This window comes from Mustelus asterias, chromosome 8 (genome assembly GCF_964213995.1).
Source record: "Mustelus asterias chromosome 8, sMusAst1.hap1.1, whole genome shotgun sequence".
Classification (NCBI taxonomy): Eukaryota; Metazoa; Chordata; class Chondrichthyes; order Carcharhiniformes; family Triakidae; genus Mustelus; species Mustelus asterias.
Window position 1 is genome coordinate 80430338 of NC_135808.1, and position 23696 is coordinate 80454033.

General features: G+C 42.8%; 1 protein-coding gene across 1 annotated transcript in view; it reads right to left on the reverse strand.

Annotated features, from left to right (window-relative positions):
* nmnat2 (nicotinamide nucleotide adenylyltransferase 2) overlaps positions 1-23696 on the reverse strand; it is a 251535-nt gene that overhangs the window by 19251 nt on the left and 208588 nt on the right. The window contains exon 5 of the mRNA XM_078219366.1: positions 5726-5849. Within this exon, the coding sequence (XP_078075492.1) occupies positions 5726-5849 (124 nt within the window). The remainder of the gene's footprint in view (positions 1-5725; positions 5850-23696) is intronic.

Below are 23696 nucleotides of genomic sequence, written 5' to 3' on the forward strand. Positions count from 1 at the left end.
CCCCTGCCCAAGCTCAGGTCTCTGGTGGGCAGTGAAGATATGCCCATAGTTGGCATCAGTATCATTGATTTTATTTTCTTGTCTGGAACAAGGAATTGCAACAGTGACTGCCTGAAAAGAAAGGGACCTATTTTTGGCTTGAGGGGAGGTTTTAAGCAACCATATATTAATAAAGAATCTTCACCTGGAGATTTTATTAGTAAATTAATAGCTGCTAACATCTCATATCATGTATCTCATCTAAACTAGTACTTAAACAAAATAAGGCTGTAATTTAATTACAATAGTAATTAGCAGTTATTTAATCACACTGCTGTCAAATCATTGCAATTACAGACACAGTCAGGGGTGAGGAAACATCCCAGTGATGGGAAATGTGTGCCATGGATATTCTCACATTGTCTGACTACAATTGAGTGTTCAAAACTCTACTGTATTCAGTTTAGATATTTATGCTAAATATCTTTTCATGGCCAAGTTTTGCTGCAAAAAGAAATCTGGATTTTATTCAGCACCATAATGAACCAGTTCTACTGTCCTTGCCTTATAAGCTCAGCTGGAAAGTGAACAGTCAAACAGCCAAGAAACCAAGGCTCAGAATTGAGAATTGAGTGCAATGAGATGGCCTCAGTTCCCCAGTCTAGAGAGTGATAAAAATGAGCAGCCATTCTAGTGACAAGAAAATGCATTGCGGACATCAGGTAAAGATGGGACTAGGTTAAAATGCGCTGCTGCCAGAAGGTGAGCCCTGGGCCATCCATAGGCGGGAATTGCAGCAATGGAATACCACCCCTACAAAAGCGATCTCCTCTGAGAGATAAATACTGCAAATACAGTAACTAACATGCAGTTAAAACAACACCATCTAAAAACTGAAAATCCAGAACTATAACCAGCACAGAATTCAGTGACAACAATGTCAAATATGTTATTAATTTCTGCAGCGACACTGAAAGTGCGGGTACTCTGGAACCTCTCCAGTCCAGAAATCCAACGCCCAGAAGCACCGGTTGTCCAGAAATGTTTTGGACAGAACCAAGCAACTCCCAGTATGGAATCACCTGACCCCTCGATGTCATCGGTATATTGTTCACTTAAAAAAACATCAAAGTAGCCCAGATCTTTAATTTAGCCAGCAGCATTAGTCCTTTGGTATGAAAGGCCTGATTTTCTCCATCATTAAGATGTTTTTACGATATAGGCAGTTATATCTTCCAGGTTCTGTACCATTGTTTTTTGGCATCGAATACTTGGCTTACCAATTATACTCACATGTGAAATTAAAGGTCTGTCTCCCAACCTCCATGAGAAGCTAATACGGAGATGTGAGAGGGGAGATGGTCGAGAGTGCTGAACAGTGGAAATATATTTTAAAGCTTTCCGTTTACAGTAAAATCCCACCGTTTGCAGGGGTTACCTTCTCACAGAATCTCAAAGGGTGAAATCATGAATGACAAACATACTTGACAATGAATTTGATAGGTTCCAGGTTCCAGCCATTGCACAATCACATGCCTGCTGTATATCTGAGCTTTACTCTTCCAGATGTGGAAACCCCTCCCAACACTTCTACCTGTCTCTTCTGAGAAGTGACATCCCTCAAATTCGCACTCCAAATGTAAAGAAAAGCATGTTCTTGGATGCAGTCATCATAAACAAGGACTCCATTACCACAACATGTAATTAGAGTCTGAACTTTGCCCAGGATATAATTGTTTTGCAATGCCAGCATGTTACTTAGCAGCTTGGCTTTCAGCTTATTCACACTTCATAAAGAAGCTCAGCGCACTTTTAACCCCTTCACCCAAACAAATATATGGGGGTGATTCTCCCAGCCCATTGTGCTGCTCTAGCAGCGAGTGAGCTGGGAGATATAAGCGGAGGCCATTTAGCAGGCTTCTCACTGGGCACCACGGCCTCCACGTGTCTCTGGCGGTCGGAATTCCGGTGGCATTGGGGAAATCGGCATGGAGCTCATCTCCATATTTAAATCTTAATTTAAATATGATTAGCGGGCCTGGGACTGAAGCGTCTTACACCTCCACCCCCCGGAGTGTTTCACTCCAGTGGGGTTTACACCAGCTCCCTACTAACGGGGAGCTGGCAGCCTGACCCCGCTGGAGTGAAGGGAGGCTATGGAGGCCCTCCAGGAGGTCTGGAGTAAGGGGGGTGAGGGGTGGTCAGGGCTGGCCCGGACACGTCCAGGATGTCAGCGATCGGGGCATGGGGTGGTTGGAGCTGCAGCGTTGCGGGGTCTTGGGGTTGGCCAGCGATCCGGAGTCTGCCAGGGCGGGGCTACTGCACATGCGCCAGTCTCGGCGCCAATAGATTGGTGCATGCGCAGTGGCCCACTCAGCGCTATGCCGCCGGTCTCTCCAGCGGAAATAGGCCCCACCCACTGATTTTTATCGAGATTCACGCTAGGCCACTCTGTGATGCACAGAGTATGGGAGATTCATTTTGAAAATCCCGCTAAAAAAACCAGCGGGATTTAAAGTTAAAGTTTATTTATCAGTGTCACAAGTAGGCTTACATTCACACTGCAATGAAGTTACTGTGAAAATCCTCTAGTCGACACACTCCAGCACCTGCTCGGGTACACTGAGGGAGAATTTAGCATGGCCAATGCACCTAACCTGCACCTCTTTGGACTCTGGGAGGAAACCGGAGCACCCGGGAGAAATCCACGCAGACACAGGGAGAACATGCAAACTCTGCACAGACAGTGACCCAAGGCCGGGAATCGAACCCGGGTCCCTGGTACTATGAGGCAGCAGTGCTAACCACTGTGCGGATTTACTCCAGTTTTTGCTGGAATTCGGCACTTAGAATTTCTTTGGGAGAATTCCTCCTGTTCTGACGAATTAAAACCTGCAAAGCATTAATCTATGAAGTAGCTCAGCAGCTCACTGTCTACCCCTCACATCCACATTGTGTTTACAAGTTCGGCCACTGCGTATCTAGGATGTCAAACCCTTACTTTAGGCTCTCTCCCTCATCTGAAATAACTTGAAGATGATAAACAGGTATTTAAAAATAAATCTTTCCAATTCCTGAAGATATTTTGGGACCAATGGACAAAGATTTGGGGCCATGATGGGCAATCGGGTGTTCAAATCCTTTCCACGCAGAGAAAATCCGCAAGGGAGTCAATCTATTGATTTGGTATGAACAGTGACATTAAATTTGTCATCAAGCGTTGTGAGGCACGTCAAGAGCATATGCCAAGTCCGCACACTGAACCACTCATTTCACATGAAGTTCTTACCCATTCTGGGTCCAAAATTGCATCCAACCTGTTTCATACCAGGACACTTGGTTCATTGTCACCATCAACTACTTTACCAAGTACTTCATTATTCAATGATTGGATAGTATCTCAAGCACAGCTGTCATGTACACTCTTAATAGCTATTTTCAGTTTATTTTCCATAACGAGACAGATCATTAGGGATAACGGTCTGCAATTTATTGGTAATGCATTTCAGGATATGTATGAGAAGTGGAATGTTGATCACACTACTCCTTCTGCTCTTTAGCCTAGATGTCTAACTGAACAAATGATTTGCATGGTGAAATTCCTAATTCCAAGATCTACATATTGCAATGTTACAACTGACAGCAACACCTTTAAGTTCAACTATTCCATCACTAGCAGAGCTCATGTTTGGCAGACTAGTGTGTATCAACCTACTTATTCTTACCCATTCTACTCTCTTAGAATCTAGAGAGTAACCAACATGCACAATAAAAAATGCAGGTATAGAATTGCCAAGTTTATAGTTGGACAGTAAGTTTGCATCCAGATCCCACAAAACAGACATGTCAATCAGCTATACTTACAAAGATTTGTTCAAAAATAATGCCCTATGAAGTCATTACACACAAAGGTGCAATGCTGAGGCATAACTGAGGACAAATCAAATTCATTCTAGCTCTTCAACCATCATACAGTTCTATTGCAGTTGGATTTGAGTCCTACTCAAATCCAACCAGGAAGAACATCCAAGAATGACAATCCCACAGATCACTGAGAGCAATTAAAGAAACCTGCAGAAAGGTTACCCTTCCTTGATCCGGGCATACCAATAGATTGCCTTACATTTCAGAGACTCATAGATTTCTCAGTTCCAAATACTTATGTAATGGTAACTAAACATTAACACGTATTATAAATAGTTATAGTTCTTTGGAAGGGGCGAAAGTACCTTTAAAAAAAAGGGTAATGTTGTAACATGCCTTTAAAAGATAGCAGCATGACATCACTAGAAAAGAAGTTGGTCATGTGATCCAGTCTTCATTTCACTTTTGCTTTTGAGCAGAGCACACACACAGCTCTGCTGCTGATGTCTTCAAGCTTTCTACCTTTGTATAAATGTTCTCATGTGCCTAGTCTCAATAAATGAACCCACAACATGTTTATTCAATCCCTTATGAGTGATTGATGCCTCTATATCATTATAACTACACAACATTATAGAAATGTAAGTTTATTTTGCTGATCTTATGCAGTTTATAAAGGAAGCACTAAACAAAGTATTTACATTGCTCCAAATGAAGGGGGAGAAAGTACACAAGTTAGCAAGTTAGAAGAATTATTGGGGAAGTCAGTATTACTGCTCTGGCACACGCACCTTTAGATTGACAAGTGACTGACGTATAAACATGGAAGTAAGTCAAATCAAAAGCATTAATTCATGTTGTTTTCTGCAGATGCCATCTAAATTGCTGATTATTTTCAGCATTTTCTGCTTTTGTATCAGATTTCCAACACCTGCCAACAAAGCAAGCTTTTTTATTTTTACTCCAAGCAGTTCCTTCTTTGAAGGTGCTCATTCATACCTCGATACAGTCTTGGATCCATCCTGGTCTTTAAAGGTCCACTAATTAAGCTGCAGTTGCTTACTCAGAATGTAACAGAATAGTACTATTCTGCTGCATGAATGTAATTCCTGTCAAACATTTCATTTGTTGTGTAAAAAACAACCACAACAGAGAACATTGATATTGGCCAGAATTCTCCAGCTGTTCACACATTTCCCCTGCTGCCACAGAGGATAGAGTCATCGAGTGATAGAGGTTTACAGCATGGCAACAGACCTTTCAGCCCAACTTGTCCATGCTGCCCTTTTTTTTTAACCACTAAGCTAGTCCTAATGCCCGTGTTTGGCCCATATCCCTCCAGACTCATCTTACTCATGTAACTGTCTAAATGTTTTTTAAAAGACAAAATTGTACCTGCCTCTGCTCCTACCTCTGGCAGCTTGTTCCAGACACTCACCACCCTCTGTGTGAAAACATTGTCCCTCTAGACTCTCTTATATCCCTCCCATCTCACCTTAAATCAGTGCCCTCTGGTTTTAGACTCCCCTGTCTTTGGGAAAAGATGTTGTCTAACTGATCTATGCCCCTCATTATTTTATAGACCTCTATAAGATCACCTGTAAGCCTCCTACGCTCTAGGGAAAAAAGTCCCAGTCTATCCAGCCTCTCATAACTCAAACCATCAAGTCCCAGTAGCATTCTAGTAAATCTTTTCTGCACTCTTTCTAGTTTAATAATATCCTTTCTATAATGGAGGATCCAGACCATGAATCCTGCTGGCGTGAATGGCTGGAGAATTCTGCCCATTGAATCCATGCTTGATAAGCCACACTCAGTCTTTACCGCTACTTTCCCATTATATCACCCCTTACTAAACCACCATATGATGAATGAGACCTACCTGCAGTGGGTTTGTCGTTTGTGATTGTGGAGTTCTGGTAGATAGAGCGCCTTCCATTCTGCGGCTGTCCAATTACAGGTGTAGCTGGGGAGTTTACATTGGACAGAATGCAACCCGTCACTCTCTGGGAGAACATTCAGAAAGAAATAATAAAACACTCAGGTTATTATTGTCAGGTACCAAGCATGGTACGTTCACAGTGACACTAATTAGCTTCTCAGTTAAGTGCAGTTCATAACAGCTTCCATTAGTAAACAGAGGCGCTTGTCGTTATTATTTCCAATTAGCACTTCATTTAAAAGTGAAATTACTATATTTCACAGCTCTTGTTAACATGCTTTACTTGTACTAATTTTAACTTTAAGAGCAAAATTTCAATTATTCCTCTTGTAATAGGCTGCAAAGGTTCAGCTCAACTGTCTGTGCCTTGTCAAATCACTGAAAGAGGTTTCACACAATGAGCTATGGTAAGAGTGTGGCAACAGCTGTCATGTAGATAAATGCTGCAGTGATTCTGCATTAGCAACATCCCACAAACAACAAAGAAACAAATATCCAAATCCATTGTTTTTTAAAAGATATTTATTGAAGAGTCAATGTGCGACACTGGAAAATACATTGCCAGAAAGGCAATCTCTGTCTCTCTCCCCCTGCTCCCACTATTCATTACTCCTCTGAACTTCCTTTTCCTGTTTCTTGGATCACCATGACAGCTGTCCCATGTGTTCCTCTTTTATCCCTGCATCTTACTCAATTAAAATCAAGATTGACTGCATCACATTCTTATTAAGTCATATTTCCCAATGTTGAAAACTATAATTCCTTATCTCATAGAATCCATACAGTGCAGAAGGAGGCCATTCAGCCCATCGAGTCTGCACCGACAACAATCCCACCCAGGCCCTATCGCCATCACCCCACATATTTACCCCACTAATCCCTCTATCCTATGCATCCCGGGAGATTAAGGGGCAATTTAGCATGGCCAATCAACCTAATCCGCACATCTTTGGAGTGTGGGAAGAAACCGGAGCCCCCAGAGAAAACTCACGCAGACATGGGGAGAATGTGCAAACTTCACACAGACAGTGACCCAAGCCGTGAATTGAACCCAGGTCCCTGGAGTTGTGAGGCAGCAGTGCTAATCACTGTGCCAACGTATCTCCCATTACTTCATATTTTATATTACTCTTTTTGGCCTTGTTGGTATTCTGCCTTAGTCCTTTCCCTAGGTTTTGCAGTTTAAAAAAATAGAAAAGCACACTGAAAAAATTAGGGGCCATTTCTTCATGGAATGGGATAATTTGAAAATAACATTTTCTTAAACTTCCAGTCCTGTGATTCTATCCAGACTTGTTCAAGAATTAAATATTGGTGGCATGGTTAATCGCATTATTATCCATTAAAGCAATGTTATGTTAAATTCTTTCCCTTTGACATTTGTAACACAGAACAGGTTTACTGTAAAGGTAATTTTCAAACTATCTTTTATTTCCTAAATGGGGTATGTTGCTTTCTGCATAATGTAAACTCAATCTGGAATGAAGAGCTAAAGATTCAATCAATAAATAAGCAGAAACCCATTAGTGACACGTCTTCAGAAACATGTACAGTACTTGGCTCACACAAATGCCAGTAACAAAATAGAATCAAGGTAGCAGCTTCAGTTCTATAGCCTTCAGGCAACACAAAGGCTTTGGATCAAAAGCATGACTATCTACAAACACAATAGAACTAACAAAGGTTTTTGTAGGCAGGCCTTGAGAAGTTTCTACATTACAAAAGCAAATCAATACTTGACAGCAAACTCCTTTCCCTCACTGGATGGTTCAATCACATTTAATTTTAGTTGAATCATCTTTCTTTGAGGGAAAAAGGCTAAAAGTAATCAAGCAATGATAGATTTGCTGCAGCAGATTGCACGTTGTACTATTAGAAAGTAGAGCTCCTTTACTGTGTTGCAGTTATGTGAAATGATTGAACTCCACACTATATGTTATATATTTGCAGCTTGACCCCACAGTGTCCTGGTTGGTAAATCTACTAGCCAATGTGTAAGTAAACCAAATATGGTACGAAACATGATTCAAAAACTGCTCTGTATCCACATCTTGTTCCCATTACTGGAAGGATTAAGAACCAGAGGATAGCGATTTAAGATGGTTAGCAATATAAGCGATGGTGACATGAAGAAAAATTTCTTTATGTAGCAAGTGGTTAGGATCTGGAATGCATGGACTGAGAGCTGGCAAATTGAATCATGGTTTTCAAGAGAGGATTGGACAATTATCTGGGGAGAAAACATTTGCAGGGATACGCAAAAGTGGGAGTTGTGGATGTAACTTCATTGCAGTGTTAATATGAGCCTTATTTGTGAATAATAACTAAACTTTACTTTAAAATGGCCATAGGTCTGATAGCTAGCCTGTGTTCAGATAACCTCTATAAGTGGCTACAACTTGCCTTTTGCAGAGAGCCAGCATGGACGTTAGGGGTTGGATGGCCTCTGTCCGGGGTGTAATCATGCTATGATTCTTCCCAAAATGGGGCGGCATGATAGCACAGTGGTCAGCACTGGTGCTTCACAGTGCCAGGGACCCAGGTTCGATACCTGGCTTGGTTCTCTGTCTGTGTGGAGTCAGCGTGTTTTTCCCATGTCTGTGTGGGTTTCCTCCGGGTGCTCCGGTTTCCTCCCACATTCTGAAAGGCGTGCTAGTTAGGTGCATTGATCTGAACAGGTGCAGGACTGTGGCAACTAGGGGAATTTCACAGTAACTTCATTGCAGTGTCAATATGAGCCTTACTTGTGAATAATAACTAAACTTTACTTTAAAATGGCCATAGGTCTGATAGCTAGTCTGTGTTCAGATAACCTCTATAAGTGGCTACAACTTGCCTCAGCACACAAGAGCAAAAACAGAGTGAAGTCCAGTGATTTCACAACATAGAATTTTTTGACAGGACAGGAAGCTCTTCAGCTCCCTGCAAGAGCTTTCTATTTAATTCCACTCCCATTTTACAAAAAACCAATGGGGTGGAATTTTACACTCGCAAATCGGATGGGCTTCCCCGTGCCTCCCCCTGTGGGAATGTAAAATGTAGGGCTCGATTTTACCAAACATTCGTGCCTGTTTTCGGGCGCAAAATCGCAGTAAAGTCGGGCGTCAGGCCTTTAACGCAATTTGCACCCGAATCCGAGCAGATCGCGGCTTTACCGACACCCGATTCGGGCGCGGGTCCGGTCTGCGCCCGAATCGGGCGGCCCGATGATTTAAATGCATTAGCATGCACTTAAATCGACTTAATGAACTGCGCGCCCAACTCTACTGCCAAATCCCACTTTACCGTCTTCTGGTCCGTTCCGGATCCGCGCTGTAAGCGACCTGCAAAATAAAAATCCGAAGCGGATTTCTATTCTGCAGGGGAACCTCCGAAGCCCATCCTCCTCGACCATCCTTCGCAGACCACCCCGCTAACCACCCCGGCAGGACCTCCCCCCCCCCCCCCCCCTCCCCCCCAGGATCAGACCACCCTGGGAGGCAGGCCCCCCTCGGCAGAGCACACCCCCAACCTACCTCGATCGCTGGTCTCCCTCCACCATCCTTCCGACTTGCAGTCCTTCGAGAGCCTGCAGCATCTTCCTGGCCTTCCGCTGGCATCCGCCAGAGGGGGCGGGGGGGGGGCTCAGATGGATCTCTGGTTGCGGGGGGGGGGGGGGGGAGAATGGGGAGGAGGATGGACTTGGGAGAATCTTGCGAACTGAAAATAATGTAGCATCTTCTTTGTGCTGCCGAATTATCTATGGGAAAGGTAATTAAACTACAGTGTCCTAGTGAGCAATTAGTGACCTGTATAATACATTTGTGATCTGTAACTGGATTGTTGATGTCCCTGTAGCCATGAGCCAGCTATATATATTTCAAAATATATATCCCCCCATCCATATTTTGAAAAAATTCCCAAATTTTTGACTGTCAGGTTTTTACTTCCTGCGATTATAATTTTGACATTATCTTCCAAAGGGAATTCCTCTAATTCTGTGCAATGTTCAGATGAAAACAAGATGAAAGAAAGGATCCAAGGCTGCTCCAGAGGCAGATTAGCTGCACCCAACGTTGCCCATGCAAATCACATTCATAAGTAGGGGCACATCTGCCATGGAATGTGAGAGAAGAGTTGCCAATACAAACTTCTTTTCACTATGGTTGATTTCCCAGATTTAGTAATCTCCTTGAATCTTATTTCCAACCAAGTTCCACCACAGGGGCAATTCTTCCAAGTTCACCACATGACTCTGAACATTTGAGCACCTGGCTCATGGCTACAGGGACATCAACAATCCAGTTACAGATCACAAATGTATTATACAGGTCACTAATTGCTCACTAGGACACTGTAGTTTAATTACCTTTCCCACAGATAATTAGGCAGCACAAAGACGATGCTACATTATTTTCAGTTTGCAAGATTCTCCCAAGTCCATCCTCCCCCCTCTCTGCTCTCTCTGCTGCTTTTTTCTTTTGCGCCCAGGCGCGCTGCTTCAGATTTTTTTTCGAACTGCGCATGCGCAGTTCAGACCTCCGATCATTCCGACAGCGCTAAGCCCCGCCCACTGCGCAGATCGGACTGGAGCCAGCAAAAAGTGAATGGGCGCACTGCAAAGAGGATTCCGGGCGTGGATCTGCATTACGCCTGGATCCGGCCCTTAGACTCCAAATGGTAAAATCGGGCCTGTAGTGTGAAGATAAAATATAATGTGATGATAATGCTCTGATATCATAAGAACATAAGAACTAGGAGCATGAGTAGACCCTCTGGCCCCTCGAGCCTGCTCCGCAATTCAATAAGATCATGGCTGAACTTTTCGTGAACTCAGCTCCACTTACCTGCCCGCTCACCGTAACCCTTAATTCCTTTACTGTTCAAAAATTTATCTATCCTTGCCTTAAAAACATTCAATGAGGTAGCCTCAACTGCTTCACTGGCCAGGGAATTCCACAGATTCATAACCCTTTGTGTGAAGAAGTTCCTCCTCAACTCAGTCCTAAATCTGCTTTCCCTTATTTTGAGGCTATGCCCCCTAGTTCTAGTTTCGCCCGCCAGTGGAAACAACTTCCCTGCTTCTATCTTATCTATTCCCTTCATAATCTTATATGTTTCTATAAGAACTCCTCTCATTCTTCTGAATTCCAATGACTATAGCCCGTCTACTCAGTCTCTCCTCATCAGCCAACCCTCTCAACTCCGGAATCAACCTAGTGAATCTCCTCTGCACCCCCTCAAGTAAGGAGACCAAAACTGTACATAGTACTTCAGGTGTGGCCTCATCAGCACCTTATACAGCTGCAACATAATCTCGCTGTTTTTAAACTCCATCCCTCTAGCAATGAAGAACAAAATTCCATTTGCCTTCTTAATTACCTGCTGCACCTGCAAACCAACTCCTTGAGATTCCTGGACAAGGACACCCAGGTCCCTCTGCACAGCAGCATGCTGCAATTTTTTACCATTTAAATAATAGTCCATTTTGCTGTTATTCCTACCAAAATGGATGACCTCACATTTACCAACATTGTACTCCATCTGCCAGATGCTCGCCTACTCACTTAGACCACCTATATCCCTTTGCAGACTTTCAGTGTCCTCTGCACACTTTGCTCTTCCACCCATCTTAGTGTCATCTGTGAATTTTGACACACTACACTTGTTTCCCAACTCCAAATCATCTATGTAAATCGTAAACAATTGCGGTCCCAACACTGATCCCTGAGGCACACCACTAGTCACTGATCGCCAACCAGGAAAACACCCATTTACCCCCACTCTTTGCTTTCTGTTAGTTAACCAATCCTCTATCCATGCTAATACATTGCCCGTAACACCGTGCACCTTTATCTTTTGTAGCAGTCTTTGGTGCGGCACCTTGTCAAATCCTTCTGGAAATCCAGATACACCACATCCACAGGTTCCCCATTGTCCACTGCACATGTGATATTCTCAAAGAATTCCACCAAATTAGTCAAACATGACCTTTCCTTCATGAACCCATGCTGCGTCTTACCATTGGGACAATTTATATCCAGATGTCTCGCTATTTCTTCCTTGATGATAGATTCAAGCATTTTCCCTACTACAGAAGTTAAGCTAACCGGCCTATAATTACCCACCTTTTGTCTACCTCCTTTTTTAAACAGTGGCGTCACATTTGCTGTTTTCCAATCTGCGGGAACCACCCCAGAGTCCAGTGAATTTTGGTAAATTACCACCAGTGCATTTGCTATTTCTCCCGCCACCTCTTTTCGTACCCTGGGATGCATTCCATCAGGACCAGGAGACTTGTCTACCTTTAGCCCCATTAACTTGCCCAACACTACCTCTTTCGTGATAATGATAGTTTCTAGGTTCTCACCTGCCATAGCCTTCCTGTAATCAATTTTTGGCATGTTATTTGTGTCTTCCACTGTGAAGTCCAACACAAAATACCTGTTCAATGTCTCAGCCATTTTCTAATTTCCAGTTATTACATTCCCCTTCTCGTCCTCTAAAGGACCAATGTTTACTTTCGTCACTCTTTTTCGTTTTATATATTTGTAGAAACTTTTGCTATCTGTTTTTATATTCTGAGCTAGTTTACTCTCATAATCCATCTTCCCTTTCTTTATAGCTTTTTTCTTGGCTTTCTGCTGACCTTTAAAGATTTCCCAATCCTCTAGGTTCCCACTAATCTTTGCCACTTTGTATGCATTTTCTTTCAATTTGATACCCTCCTTTATTTCCTTAGATATCCATGGCTGATTATCTCTTTTTCTACAGTCCTTCCTGATCACTGGTATATATCATCATGCCAGTCTCTAGTATTACAGAAAGCAAGTGAATGCAAAATTGGAAGCGCGTCCGCCATTTTGAAATAACCAGTTAACAAACTATTGAGATTATTAAAGAACGAATTGAATGTATTTTTTTGTTGCCCGCTCCATTTTCAGGCAGTGGATGGGAAAACGTTGAGGAATGCTTTACAGCAGGTAGGAGGAGGCAGAAAAAGGCAGCCCATGGTCCATGGCTGTATGTAGCAGCTCGAGTCTGCTGGTGAAGGTGGCAGTGTCTGGATGTTTTTACCTTTACTTATTCACTGTTTTGGAGCTGACGCAAAATGGGAGGGGAAATTGAGAGGGTAGGGGGTCTTTAAATTTGTAGCTGTGACCAGCTTCCTGGTCGCAGCATAACTGCTCTGCTGAATGACGTCCCGGTCTAGGTTCCCAATCGGGCGCTAAGTCCAACTTCCTACCACAAATTGACTGCCTTCCTACCAGGCAGCCACTAATTGGCTGTCCAATGCTTGATTCGCTGTGCTGAGACAGTGGGAAGGGATCGAATGGACCACTCTTTTTTTTTCATTCATTTGTGGGACGTGGGCGTCGCTGGCTGGCCAGCATTTATTGCCCATCCCTAGTTGCCTTTCAGAAGGTGATGGTGAGCAGCCTCCTTGAATCGCTGCAGTCCACATGCTGTGGGTTGACCCACAATGCCGTTAGGGAGGAAATTCCAGGATTTTGACCCAGAGATTGCGAAGGAACGGCGATATATTTCCAAGTCAGAATGGTGAGTGGCTTGGAGGGGAACTTGCAGGTGGTGATGTTCCTATGTATCTGCTGCCCTTGTCCTTCTAGACGCAAGTGGCTGTGGGTTTGGAAGGTGCTGTCTGAGGATCTTTGGTGAATTGCTGCAGTGCATCTTGTAGGTAGTACACACAGCTGCTACTCCTATCCATTCTGTCTCACTCACCTCGTTGAAACCATAAAATTGAGACCAATATCCACCCACTCCCTTTTGAAACTCTTTTAGGATGTTGCTTTTGTCGTAGTTTCTGGTAGGACATCCCAAAGGCACTGCAAACGGGCATGGGGATTACGATATATAATCAACACACCCATTCATTAGGTTGCAGGCAGCACATTGAATTTGTGCTGTTTACTGTTTGAAATCATTGCTGCACACATCAGAGGCCTGATATTTCCAATGGATAATGATACTTAAAGTCATTCTGCACTTTGAAAAGGGAAAGTGTATTGAAGCTGCAAATAGTGGTAAGAGTCCTGTGAAAGTGAATCTGTGAAGAATGGATGCATAGCTGAGGAATAGCTCACATCAAGGTTTTCTGACAATGATAAAGCAAAACACTGCAGATACTGGAAATTGGAAATAATAACAGAAAATGTTGAAATTACACAGCAAGTCTGGCAGCATCTGTGAAGAGAGAAACAGAGTTAATGGGTGAAATCTTCTGCTCCTACTGGTGGTGAGTTTTGGAAGTTTGAAGGGCATTTAATTAGGTGGGTGGTGGCGTACCTGAACCAAACCGCCTTTCTACCTCCATCAGAATTAAGTTCTGGGTGGGAAGGCCCGTGGTTGACCTTCTAGCCCCTTGGTCCTCATGCCCGTTTTCAGGTAAACCTGTCACAAGGTGAACTCCATCTTGGGGATTGTTGGGGGGCATCCCTCGATCGAAGGCAGCTAGTGCTTCTTCTGGACCTCGGGGTGGGCAGTGTGCCACCTCTCCTGTCCTTGCTTCTGACCCACCTCTCTCTGTAAGCCTCATCCTCGTGGATCCCCCCTCCCCTCCTGCCTCCCACATAATTTACCTATATCCAGGGTCTTTGGCGATCCTAGCATTCTGGGGGATGTCCTTCCAGCAGTAGCCATCGCTTCCTCAGTGGCTTTGTGGGGCACAACAGCTGCTGGCCTCTGACTGGCTGACAACTCTCACTTGGCAGGACTTCTGCCCCCAGGCTCTTGATTCTAAGAGAAGGCCTTCTGGTGGCCTTGCCCCTGCCTGACTGGCATGTGGTTCAGTGGACGCTTCCCGAAAAGAAGCACCCCAGGTCTCTCACCGGCAGACAAGACCTCCAAAGTCACAACAAGATTCCACTCTATGTTTCAGGTCGATAATTTTACTACTGTGGGTGTTCTGGGCCAGCTCCCTTGTAAAGATGATATCAATTCCTCTTTAGTAGACAAGTTCCATTAGAAATTAATTAGCAGCAATGTAGTGGTGATCATATTGCAGGAGATGTAAAATGTGACAACAGTCTAAATTGTAGACTGCGAGTCGTATTGTGCCTGCCTAGGGAGACACATGGGAACTTATCCACACGCTAGGGATCTGCTGTCAAGCAAATGTGCTGCATCTACATTCTTATAATGTTAAAATCCTCCAGTATAGGTTTACAAAGTGTCTCAAAGATACAAAGAACTGGGTCAGCATTTTTTAAAGTTGGCTTCACAATTGGAACAGAGACCCACACCAGATAGTTTTAAAAAATATATTTACTTCTTTCTTAAAGTTATAAAGCCAATGCACAGAGTGAACCAAGCCAGCCTTATCCATCTCCTTGCTTGCTCCAAAAACCATCCGAAATTGAATCCAATTCATGGTCCGCACAAGAGAATCATACAAAGTCCAAGCTGACAAGAAAAGGCATTGCGCCTGATCTTGGGCTCGATCTTAGCCAAAAGGCCGAGTCCCACCCCACATCATTAAAAAAAAAACTCTCTCCATTCTTAAAGTTACAAAGCCGATGCTCAGAGTAAACTAGGCAAATGCAAATCCATTCCTCACTTGCTCCAAAAACAAAATTCAAATTCCAGTTGAATCCAAATTCAAGATCCCCACAAGAGAGACAAACAAGGTCCAAGCGGACAAGACGAGGCGTTGCACCCCATCTTGGGCTTGATCTGACACTCGATCTTAGCCAAAAGCCACAAAGTGCCACAAATCCCACGCCACATAGTGCCAAAGTTAAAGTGAGTAAGATGGCTTCCCTCAGCACGCCATGTGGGACTGCTCTGGAGTTATGCTGCCTCTTTCACATTGATGTGTGGCTTTCTGTTGAGGCAAAGGTGGCAGTGTGACTGAGATATTGTCAAATCCTGTTCATGGGTGGGACTGTGGTCGGTGCAAACTCAATGGGCCAAATGGCCTCCTTGTGCACTGTAGGATTCTATGATTTCTCTAAGATGTTTTTGTTTGAAAATAATTTAAACTGTTGAATAATACTAGCTAGATAATTTTAATACAACAACACTGGAGATTTTTAGTTGATTTCAATGCCAATTAACAGCTAATTAGAATTAGACAACTTCAGAGTAAGAGTAGACTACATAATTAAAAAGACTCCGCAAATCAATTGGCTTCAATTAGAATTACCATTGACAGTGGCGGGACCAGAAGATCCTGCCATCAGCGACTGGTACACTGCCTCCCGCTGTGAGAAAAAGCTGAAGGGAGGCCAGAGAACCTTGCCTATCATATATCAAAATCTTGGGTTGTAGGTTTTCTGGAATGTTTCAAACGAAGAAAGAAAGGGGGCAGAGTTTTGGGAGGGAATTCTAGATCAGAACCTAGATTGACACTATCCATCTTGTGTCCAAGTGATTTGGTACAATCACAAACAGAGGTCATTGGCCATTCCAAATGGAAGGTCAGCAGAAGGGCAGCATTCTGCCCAAACATAGACCTTTAGATGAAGACCTGAACTTTTAGCCAGTCCTTCTTTTTCAGATGCTGAAATCTGCTGCATATTTTCATTTCTATTTTATCATGATTATCATAATTATTTTCCTAATTTTCAATTTTAGTTCATTTTCCTTTAAAATACACAAAGCACCATTGCATATTAGGTAATGGATGGCTATTAACGGCAAAGTATTTCATACGGTGTCCTCTGCAATGTAATTATATATTATGGCATTCATAATTAGATGCATTTTGACCAATATAATGAGTATTTTTGCCACATGCATAATTAAAATAAATGTCCCATGGCAAGTAATAAAACACTGAAGAAAAAGTCACTAAAAAACAAGTCTCTGGAGAAGGAGGGTAATTAAGTTTGTTTTTTTAATGATTTAATCCCTGTAAATTTTTAATTTCACAACCTGATGGTCACCTAGATCAGATGCCCTCCTACTTGCTGTGAGCCCCAACTCCAGCTGTATGATCTGATTTTAAAATCTGAATCCCACGGCAGCACAATGGCTCAGTGGTTAGCACTGTTGCCTCACAGTGCCAGGGACCCAGGTTCGATTTGGGTCACTGTCTGTGTGGAGTTTTCGCATTCTCCACGTGTCTGCGTGTGTTTCCTCCGGACGCTCCGGTTTCCTCCCACAGTCCAAAGATGTGTGGATTAGGTGAATTGGCCATGCTAAGTTGCTCTAAGTGTCAGGGGTACTAGCTAGAGTAAATGCATGGGGTTATAGGGATAGGATCTGGATGGGATTGTGGTTGGCGCAGTCTTGATGGGCCAAATGGTCTCCAGCTGCACTATGATTCTATGATTCTGACTGGATCTGAAGTAGCTACACCTGGTGTCCTCACGACTTATAGGTCTGGCTCTTGTTGTTTCTTCCCCACAGATAAATCTTAAAGCTGCATTGGATAGTAAAGTTCATCAGATTCTGGCTACCTTTAGGCTACTAATTTTAAAAGAAGTTGCAAAAAACTGCTCCACAGGCCTGGATCTGAATTGAGTCAGGATTTAAGGAACAAAAATTTGTTCTGTCACTGTGCTATAAGGCTCTGAATTTCCTTTTGCTCCTTTAGTTTATATAAATCTATATTTTTATCTATAAATCTGTATTTTGTTTCTATTTTTAACAGATCTAGTTTGTGTGTAACTTTTACTCAGTCTCCAGCTGGGCTGGGCTTTGATGGCTTCTGATGCTCCCGGTGTGGTCATCAGGCCTGATCTCTGCTGGTGGAGACCAGCAGTGATTCTCGCTGGCGTGACCCCATGTCGCCGAGGGGGAAGCGTCCGGGAGGGCGGAAGATGCTGTCCCGGATACGCTGATAGTATTTAAATTAAGTCAATCCTACGCAAATCAGCTTGGCCCCCTTTGCTGGGTGCGAAACCGATCTCAGTGGCAAAACAGGGCCGGGAACATTGCACGCGAGGCCAAACCGGTCCGTGCCCATCGGAAAACAAGATCTTGCTGGCGAGATACTCATTTTTCAGCTCTTTCAGAATTTTGTGCTTGCAGCGAACACAGGCACAAAATCCTTCCTGTAAAGTTACCAATGATGGCCTTGACATCTCCTTCCATTACACCTGGATTGTATCTTTCAAACCCTTATTCATTCAGTCACACACAGGGACTTAATGGTCCATCATGGCTTCCAATGTAGTATTTGAAAACATGACAGCTCTGTGCTTTGCAGCAGGACCCCCTTAGACATCTGGCTACAAAGCATGAGTTCACTGATCCTGCCGGGCCCTTTAGTGCTGCACAAGCATCTAACCCCATTAGTAGCGAGTCATTTCTCACAACCAAACAGGAGAGCTCCAACTCAAAGAGAAGACATGAGCCTGTCCAGATATTCAAATCAGATAAATTTGACCAATTCAGTAGGGTTAGTCAAGCAGCTAAAACCTGCAGCTAAACCTCTGGTGTGGAATGTTTCATACGATCCAGATTCCTGTCTGCTAATCTCTATTATAATATGAATATGGCTGAAGGAATTTATTAATAGAACTATTTGAACAAACTTAAATAGTCATAGAGATTGAGCATTTGCAGAAACATACAGGGGCAAATTTTATCGGGAATCGGAGCGGGCGAGGGGTGGACCATAGAAAGGTCCGTTGTCCTTGGGTGAGATTTTCCGGTTCCCGGGCGAGCGAGGCCATAAAATCCCAAATATAGAATTACTAGCAGGATGAAGTTATAAACAAGCAAAGACCATTCACCCTCTTTTCATCTTCATATTTCAAAAGATCTTATACAGTGTAGAGGCAAGAATATTTTCCAGTTTATTTCCTAGGGGAGATCATTAACCACAGGGAAAAGTTCGAAGAGGAGCAAGCCAAAGAACAAAGAACAGTACAGCACAGGAAACAGGCCCTTTGGCCCTCCAAATTCTTTCGAAAATTCTTTCCTGACCTCTGAAGTATGCATCTCATAAATCCAACATGTTAAATGTAAGATTATCCATGGAAGTGTATCAATCATTTTGTATCCCAACGAATGAATTTCCATAGACCAAACTGGGCTGGAACTGTGATCCATTTAGAATTTGCCCACTTTTATCTGTATGTTTCTGATTACGAAATCTCTGTGAAACATATTTATCTATCTTCATTTTAAAGAGATTATTTGACATGATATAAACTATTTTCAGAGTCTGTGCCAAAATCATGTGGGAGGATCCAACATTGCCCTTTCATTGCATGAAGAAGATTGTCTCCGTTGAGGTTTATCAAATTTGTGTTCATGGTTCTGGCCCTGAAATCATCTGTCAACATTTAAAAAATCTGAATCTTGTTCCCTCGCAATCTTTTCAGTAAAAACAAGTCTAATTCTGCCGGTGAATTTTCAGAAGGTTAGTAATGGTTTGGCATCAAGCCAATAGTTCTCTTTTTATTTTCTGTCTAATTTCTTTAAGTTGGAGGGTGGGCAAATAATCACACATGATTAGTCTTTATTTTGAATGTTGCTTCTCACCCAGCCAAGAAATAAACTTCCCTGAGCCAACTTTAAGGCTTTTGTATCTTGAGGCATTTCATCATTAAGGGTTCAGAATAGAACCAGCGATTAATTATTTATAAGTGGTTTGAAATGTCTACTAGCTAATGGCTGGAGTTAGCACTGCCAGGATTATGAAATAAGTATTGATCTATTTTTCTGCCATCTTTACTTTTCAAAAAAAATTGTATTGAGGCTCCAAGGTCGTATTTTTGAATTTGTTCAAGGCCAAGTTTATTGCACATCCCAGGTCACCAGTATGTTCTGGCCCCACCCTCTCAGTACCATTGCACAATTAACCACTCTCCAAAACAATGCCTAGTGTGGGAGGATTGTGGTGCGGAGCACACACGAGGGACCAGCAGGGTTCACCCCATTTTTCTCGCAGTTATGATACTTTGAAATTTTTGGGGGAGAATTCTGCCCATTGACGATGGTCTCAGGGACCCTGCCTCCTAAATGATTAGTTTTTGATCGGAGAGAAAAATGGAAAGAAGCAAAGGGCAGGACTTTTCTCCCACTCCGTGGCGTTTTGATGACGGTGGGATCTTATAGTTCCACCATTGTCAAGGGGGTTTCCCATTGAATGCACCCCATGCTGCCGGGAAACCCACGGCGGAGGTGTGTCGGCAGCGGGACTGTAAGATCCCACTGGCGTGAATAGGAGCAAGAATTTGACGAAGCACTTTACAGCAAGTTTCTACTTACGGCAACCAACTTCCAAACTCGCGTGGGGTAGAGGACGGGAAGAATGTCAGAACTCTCTGCCAGAGCTCACCAGCAACATTACTCATGCTGGCATGTCGCCAACTACTACTAAACCAGATAAGCAGCAAGCGAATAAATGCATTAATTAAAAAAAAGATTCATTCACCACAAAGGGAGCATCCCAAGGCAATAAACAGCAGTGGCAGGTTAGCTGAGAGGAAACAGTTACAAACACTATCCTCAACCCCTGTGGTCTACCTATGAATACAGTATAACCGGAGGGGATGTTTTAATTGAAACACGTGAGTTTCTGTCAATTTAAGAACAGAAGAAATTTTCACTAAGCTAACCACACTGAGGTAGACTACTATTTACTCAAATAAATGCATACTTTGTAACTGATGCAAGATTATTAGAACAAAGGCATAAATGTATGAAAACACTAATAAATGTGCACTCTGATTAGACCAGAACAAATGGCTCGCTATATACGAAAATATGACTTTCACCCATTCAATAAGTCTAGTGAAGACTGTAGATCTTTCATTGTAACATTATAGTACTCAAACTAAAATGGAACAGTTCTTGCAAATGGGTCATTGAGATGTGAGTGGATGTCAGAATGACACAAAATAGTGACTAATTAATGTAAAACATTGAGCAGAAATTATCTTCAGTCACTTGATGGACTTCATACAAAAATATTTTATACTCCAAGTATATGTACTATTTTTACTATTTCTTCTTAAATGGTCCTGATATGTAGAGTAGGTGGGAATTGTGTGATGTGTGGTAACCCAGACATTCTGAACATTGAGGTCCTGTCAACCTCAACAGCATCTTTTAACTTCATTCTAGCCAAGCAGCTAACAATATTGACAGGCCGCCCAGTTGAAGAACCATCAACAGAGGCCATAGCAGAGGACCATTAGGGATGGTTCCTGCTAATCAGGTTGACAGCAGGTGGGGAAGGAGTGTGGGAGGGAGGTCAAACTGCTAATTAGAAGGGGGGGTGGCTAGCGGAGATAGTGGGGCAGAAAGGAATAGAGGGAATCAAACCAGTAATCAGGAGAGCGGGAGAATTAAGGTCGACTGACCATGGGAGAAGATTTGCTTGGGGAGGCGCACCCTCTGTCTTAAAGCAGCATTTCCCTGCTTGTTCCAGCTGCTGCTGCCTCCCTTTAGCTGTCGGATTTCCTGAGCTCTGGCAAACCCATAGAATCATAGAATCCCTACAGTGCAGAAGGAAGCCATTCAGCCCATCGGATCTGCACCGACATCAATCCCACCAGGCCCTATCTTCGTAACCCAACATATTTACCCTGTTAATCCCTCTAACCTATGCATTCCAGGACACTAAGGGGCAAATCAGCATGGCCAATCAATCTAACATGCACATCTTTGGACTGTGGGAGGAAACTGGAGCAAACTCACGCAGACATGGGGAGAATATGCCACATGTACCAGTGGCATTAAATTCAAATTATTGCCAAGGAGTCACCAATACTTGGATATTATAATTACGACACACCCCTCTGGAGGGAGTAACTCGGGAGCCCCTGCACCTCCACTGTTAAAATAGAAGCAGGTTTGTGGCTGATTGGGGTCGGGATTCTTAAATTTGACAATTTAACTTCTGCCCCTGACCCTCTCTTGCCCATTGTGGAGGGTTTAAAATTCTTGTGCTGGTATTCAACAGGAAATAAAATTGTGAGAAGGTAGAACTGACATTTTAACATTCACCAATAGGATTTGGATGGTGGAAACCAGTTTCTCCCTTAATTCCAACTGGTTCTGCCCTCTAGAGCTAAGTTTCAGAATATCAACATATCGAAGCTGTGGATCCAATCATCTGAATAGTAGTTAGGGAATTTTTAATTTAAGCTCATCGTCACACACACGTGTTTTTTTCCTTTTTGGGGAATAGTGAGAGAAGGATTCCTGAGCTGATTCTCAGCCCGTTGAACGCTCCTTCATGGAAATCCAGGCGTTGAACCCGAAATTTCATGTCCAGAGGTAGGAACAATGCCACTGTGCCACAAGATCTCCTGTGTAGCAGGAACTGAAGGATCCTGTTTTGAAAGCTCAGCTTATCTTGTTGCCTGATGATAACAGGCCACATTGTGTTTGAAATTAGATAATCCAAAATCTGATCCCCTGGTATTTACATTCAGTATGAGCTCAGTCCTAATTCAATGGTACTACAGAAACATTGAAATTAAAACAGATAACTCTGCAAATACTCAACAGTAAAAAGGACAAATTTTTAGTATATACTCTCCATCAGACACACAAATTATCCTAATGTAGTCTCCTTTTTCAACAGGCCTGATGTTTGCTATTTTTATTACAGTTTTCCAGCATTAATATGATATACTTGACCGTTTTCTAGAACCTCATTTCAATGTGAATCCAGAAAGTAACTGATGGTCAGATGTTTGAACCTGTCTAAGCCTGACTCTCTTTCTTTTCTCCCAACCTCTCGTGGTTGTCAATGGATGATCAGCACTGGAAATCCTGGGTGATTCCCTCCCCCCCACCCCCAACGCCCCTTACAAAAGTGAATGCAATCAGATCCCTAACTGCTACTTCATCTGAGATCAAAACTGAGATTGTCATCTTTTTTAGGCAAGGATATTAAGAGTTACAGAACCCAAATTAGATCAGCCATGATGGAATTGAATGATGGAACAGGCTCCAGGACCTATTCCTTTTCTTATGTTGTTCAATGTATGTTGGACATTTGTTCAGCAAACACTGGAAATTAAGCCTGGGTGTAAGAACGCAGGAGTCTATTTTGGTGTGACTGGGATTCAAGGGAGTGCATAGTTTAATTAGCCCCACTATTCCATAGGTCGCAGTATCAGTACACACACACACAGACACTCTCTCTCACACACACACACACACGCTTTCTCTCTCTCATAAACACACACACGCTTTCTCTCTCTCTCACACACACACACACACACACACACACACACACACACACACACACACACACACACACACACACACACACACACACACATTTGCAGTTACTCTAATCCAGTGTGTAGAGCAATTTAGGAGCAGCTTATATTCATGTCCTGCTCTGGGCTGCAAAAAGAGTTGCGTCTTCTCTTCGCAAGCAGATAGTCCTCTTCTTCACAATGCAAACCAAAACTAACTTTTAAGTACAATTTTCCAGGCATGGTTTCTTTTCAGAGTCATAACCTATCATGCGACCCTTTAGTCCACAATCCACTAGGGTCAGGAGGTTTCCAGCATCTTGAAAACTGCTCAATTACTTTTTCTTGTAAAGGATGTTTTTTCCAGGAATAGCAAGGATTGCGAAGGAAGTGTAAATTAGACTAAGTAAATTCACTGTCAAACCAGGTACAGAAAGAAAAATAAAGAGAGGGCATGAAAGACTGGATTAAAAGCAAGAATAGAAAAAAAGAAAAAAGACAATGAAATGAAGTTAATTTTAAATTTAACACTTTTTAAAGCATTAAAACCTGAAGGAATGAGTAATAGTTGATTTTTGGTGCCGGAGAGTTGACTGTTAGTAATTAATGTTTATCACATCAGTAAAACCTATTGGGCTGAAATTATATGGTACAATGTTATTTAAGTGAGTAAACCTCTGTTCATGTCAGATCCTTAATCAATACTGTATTGCGAGTTGATTTTTGTATTAAATTAAGGCTTAACATTCTGTGAGCAGTTTGGCTTCTTTCTATTGCCCACACTCTAGCTGTTC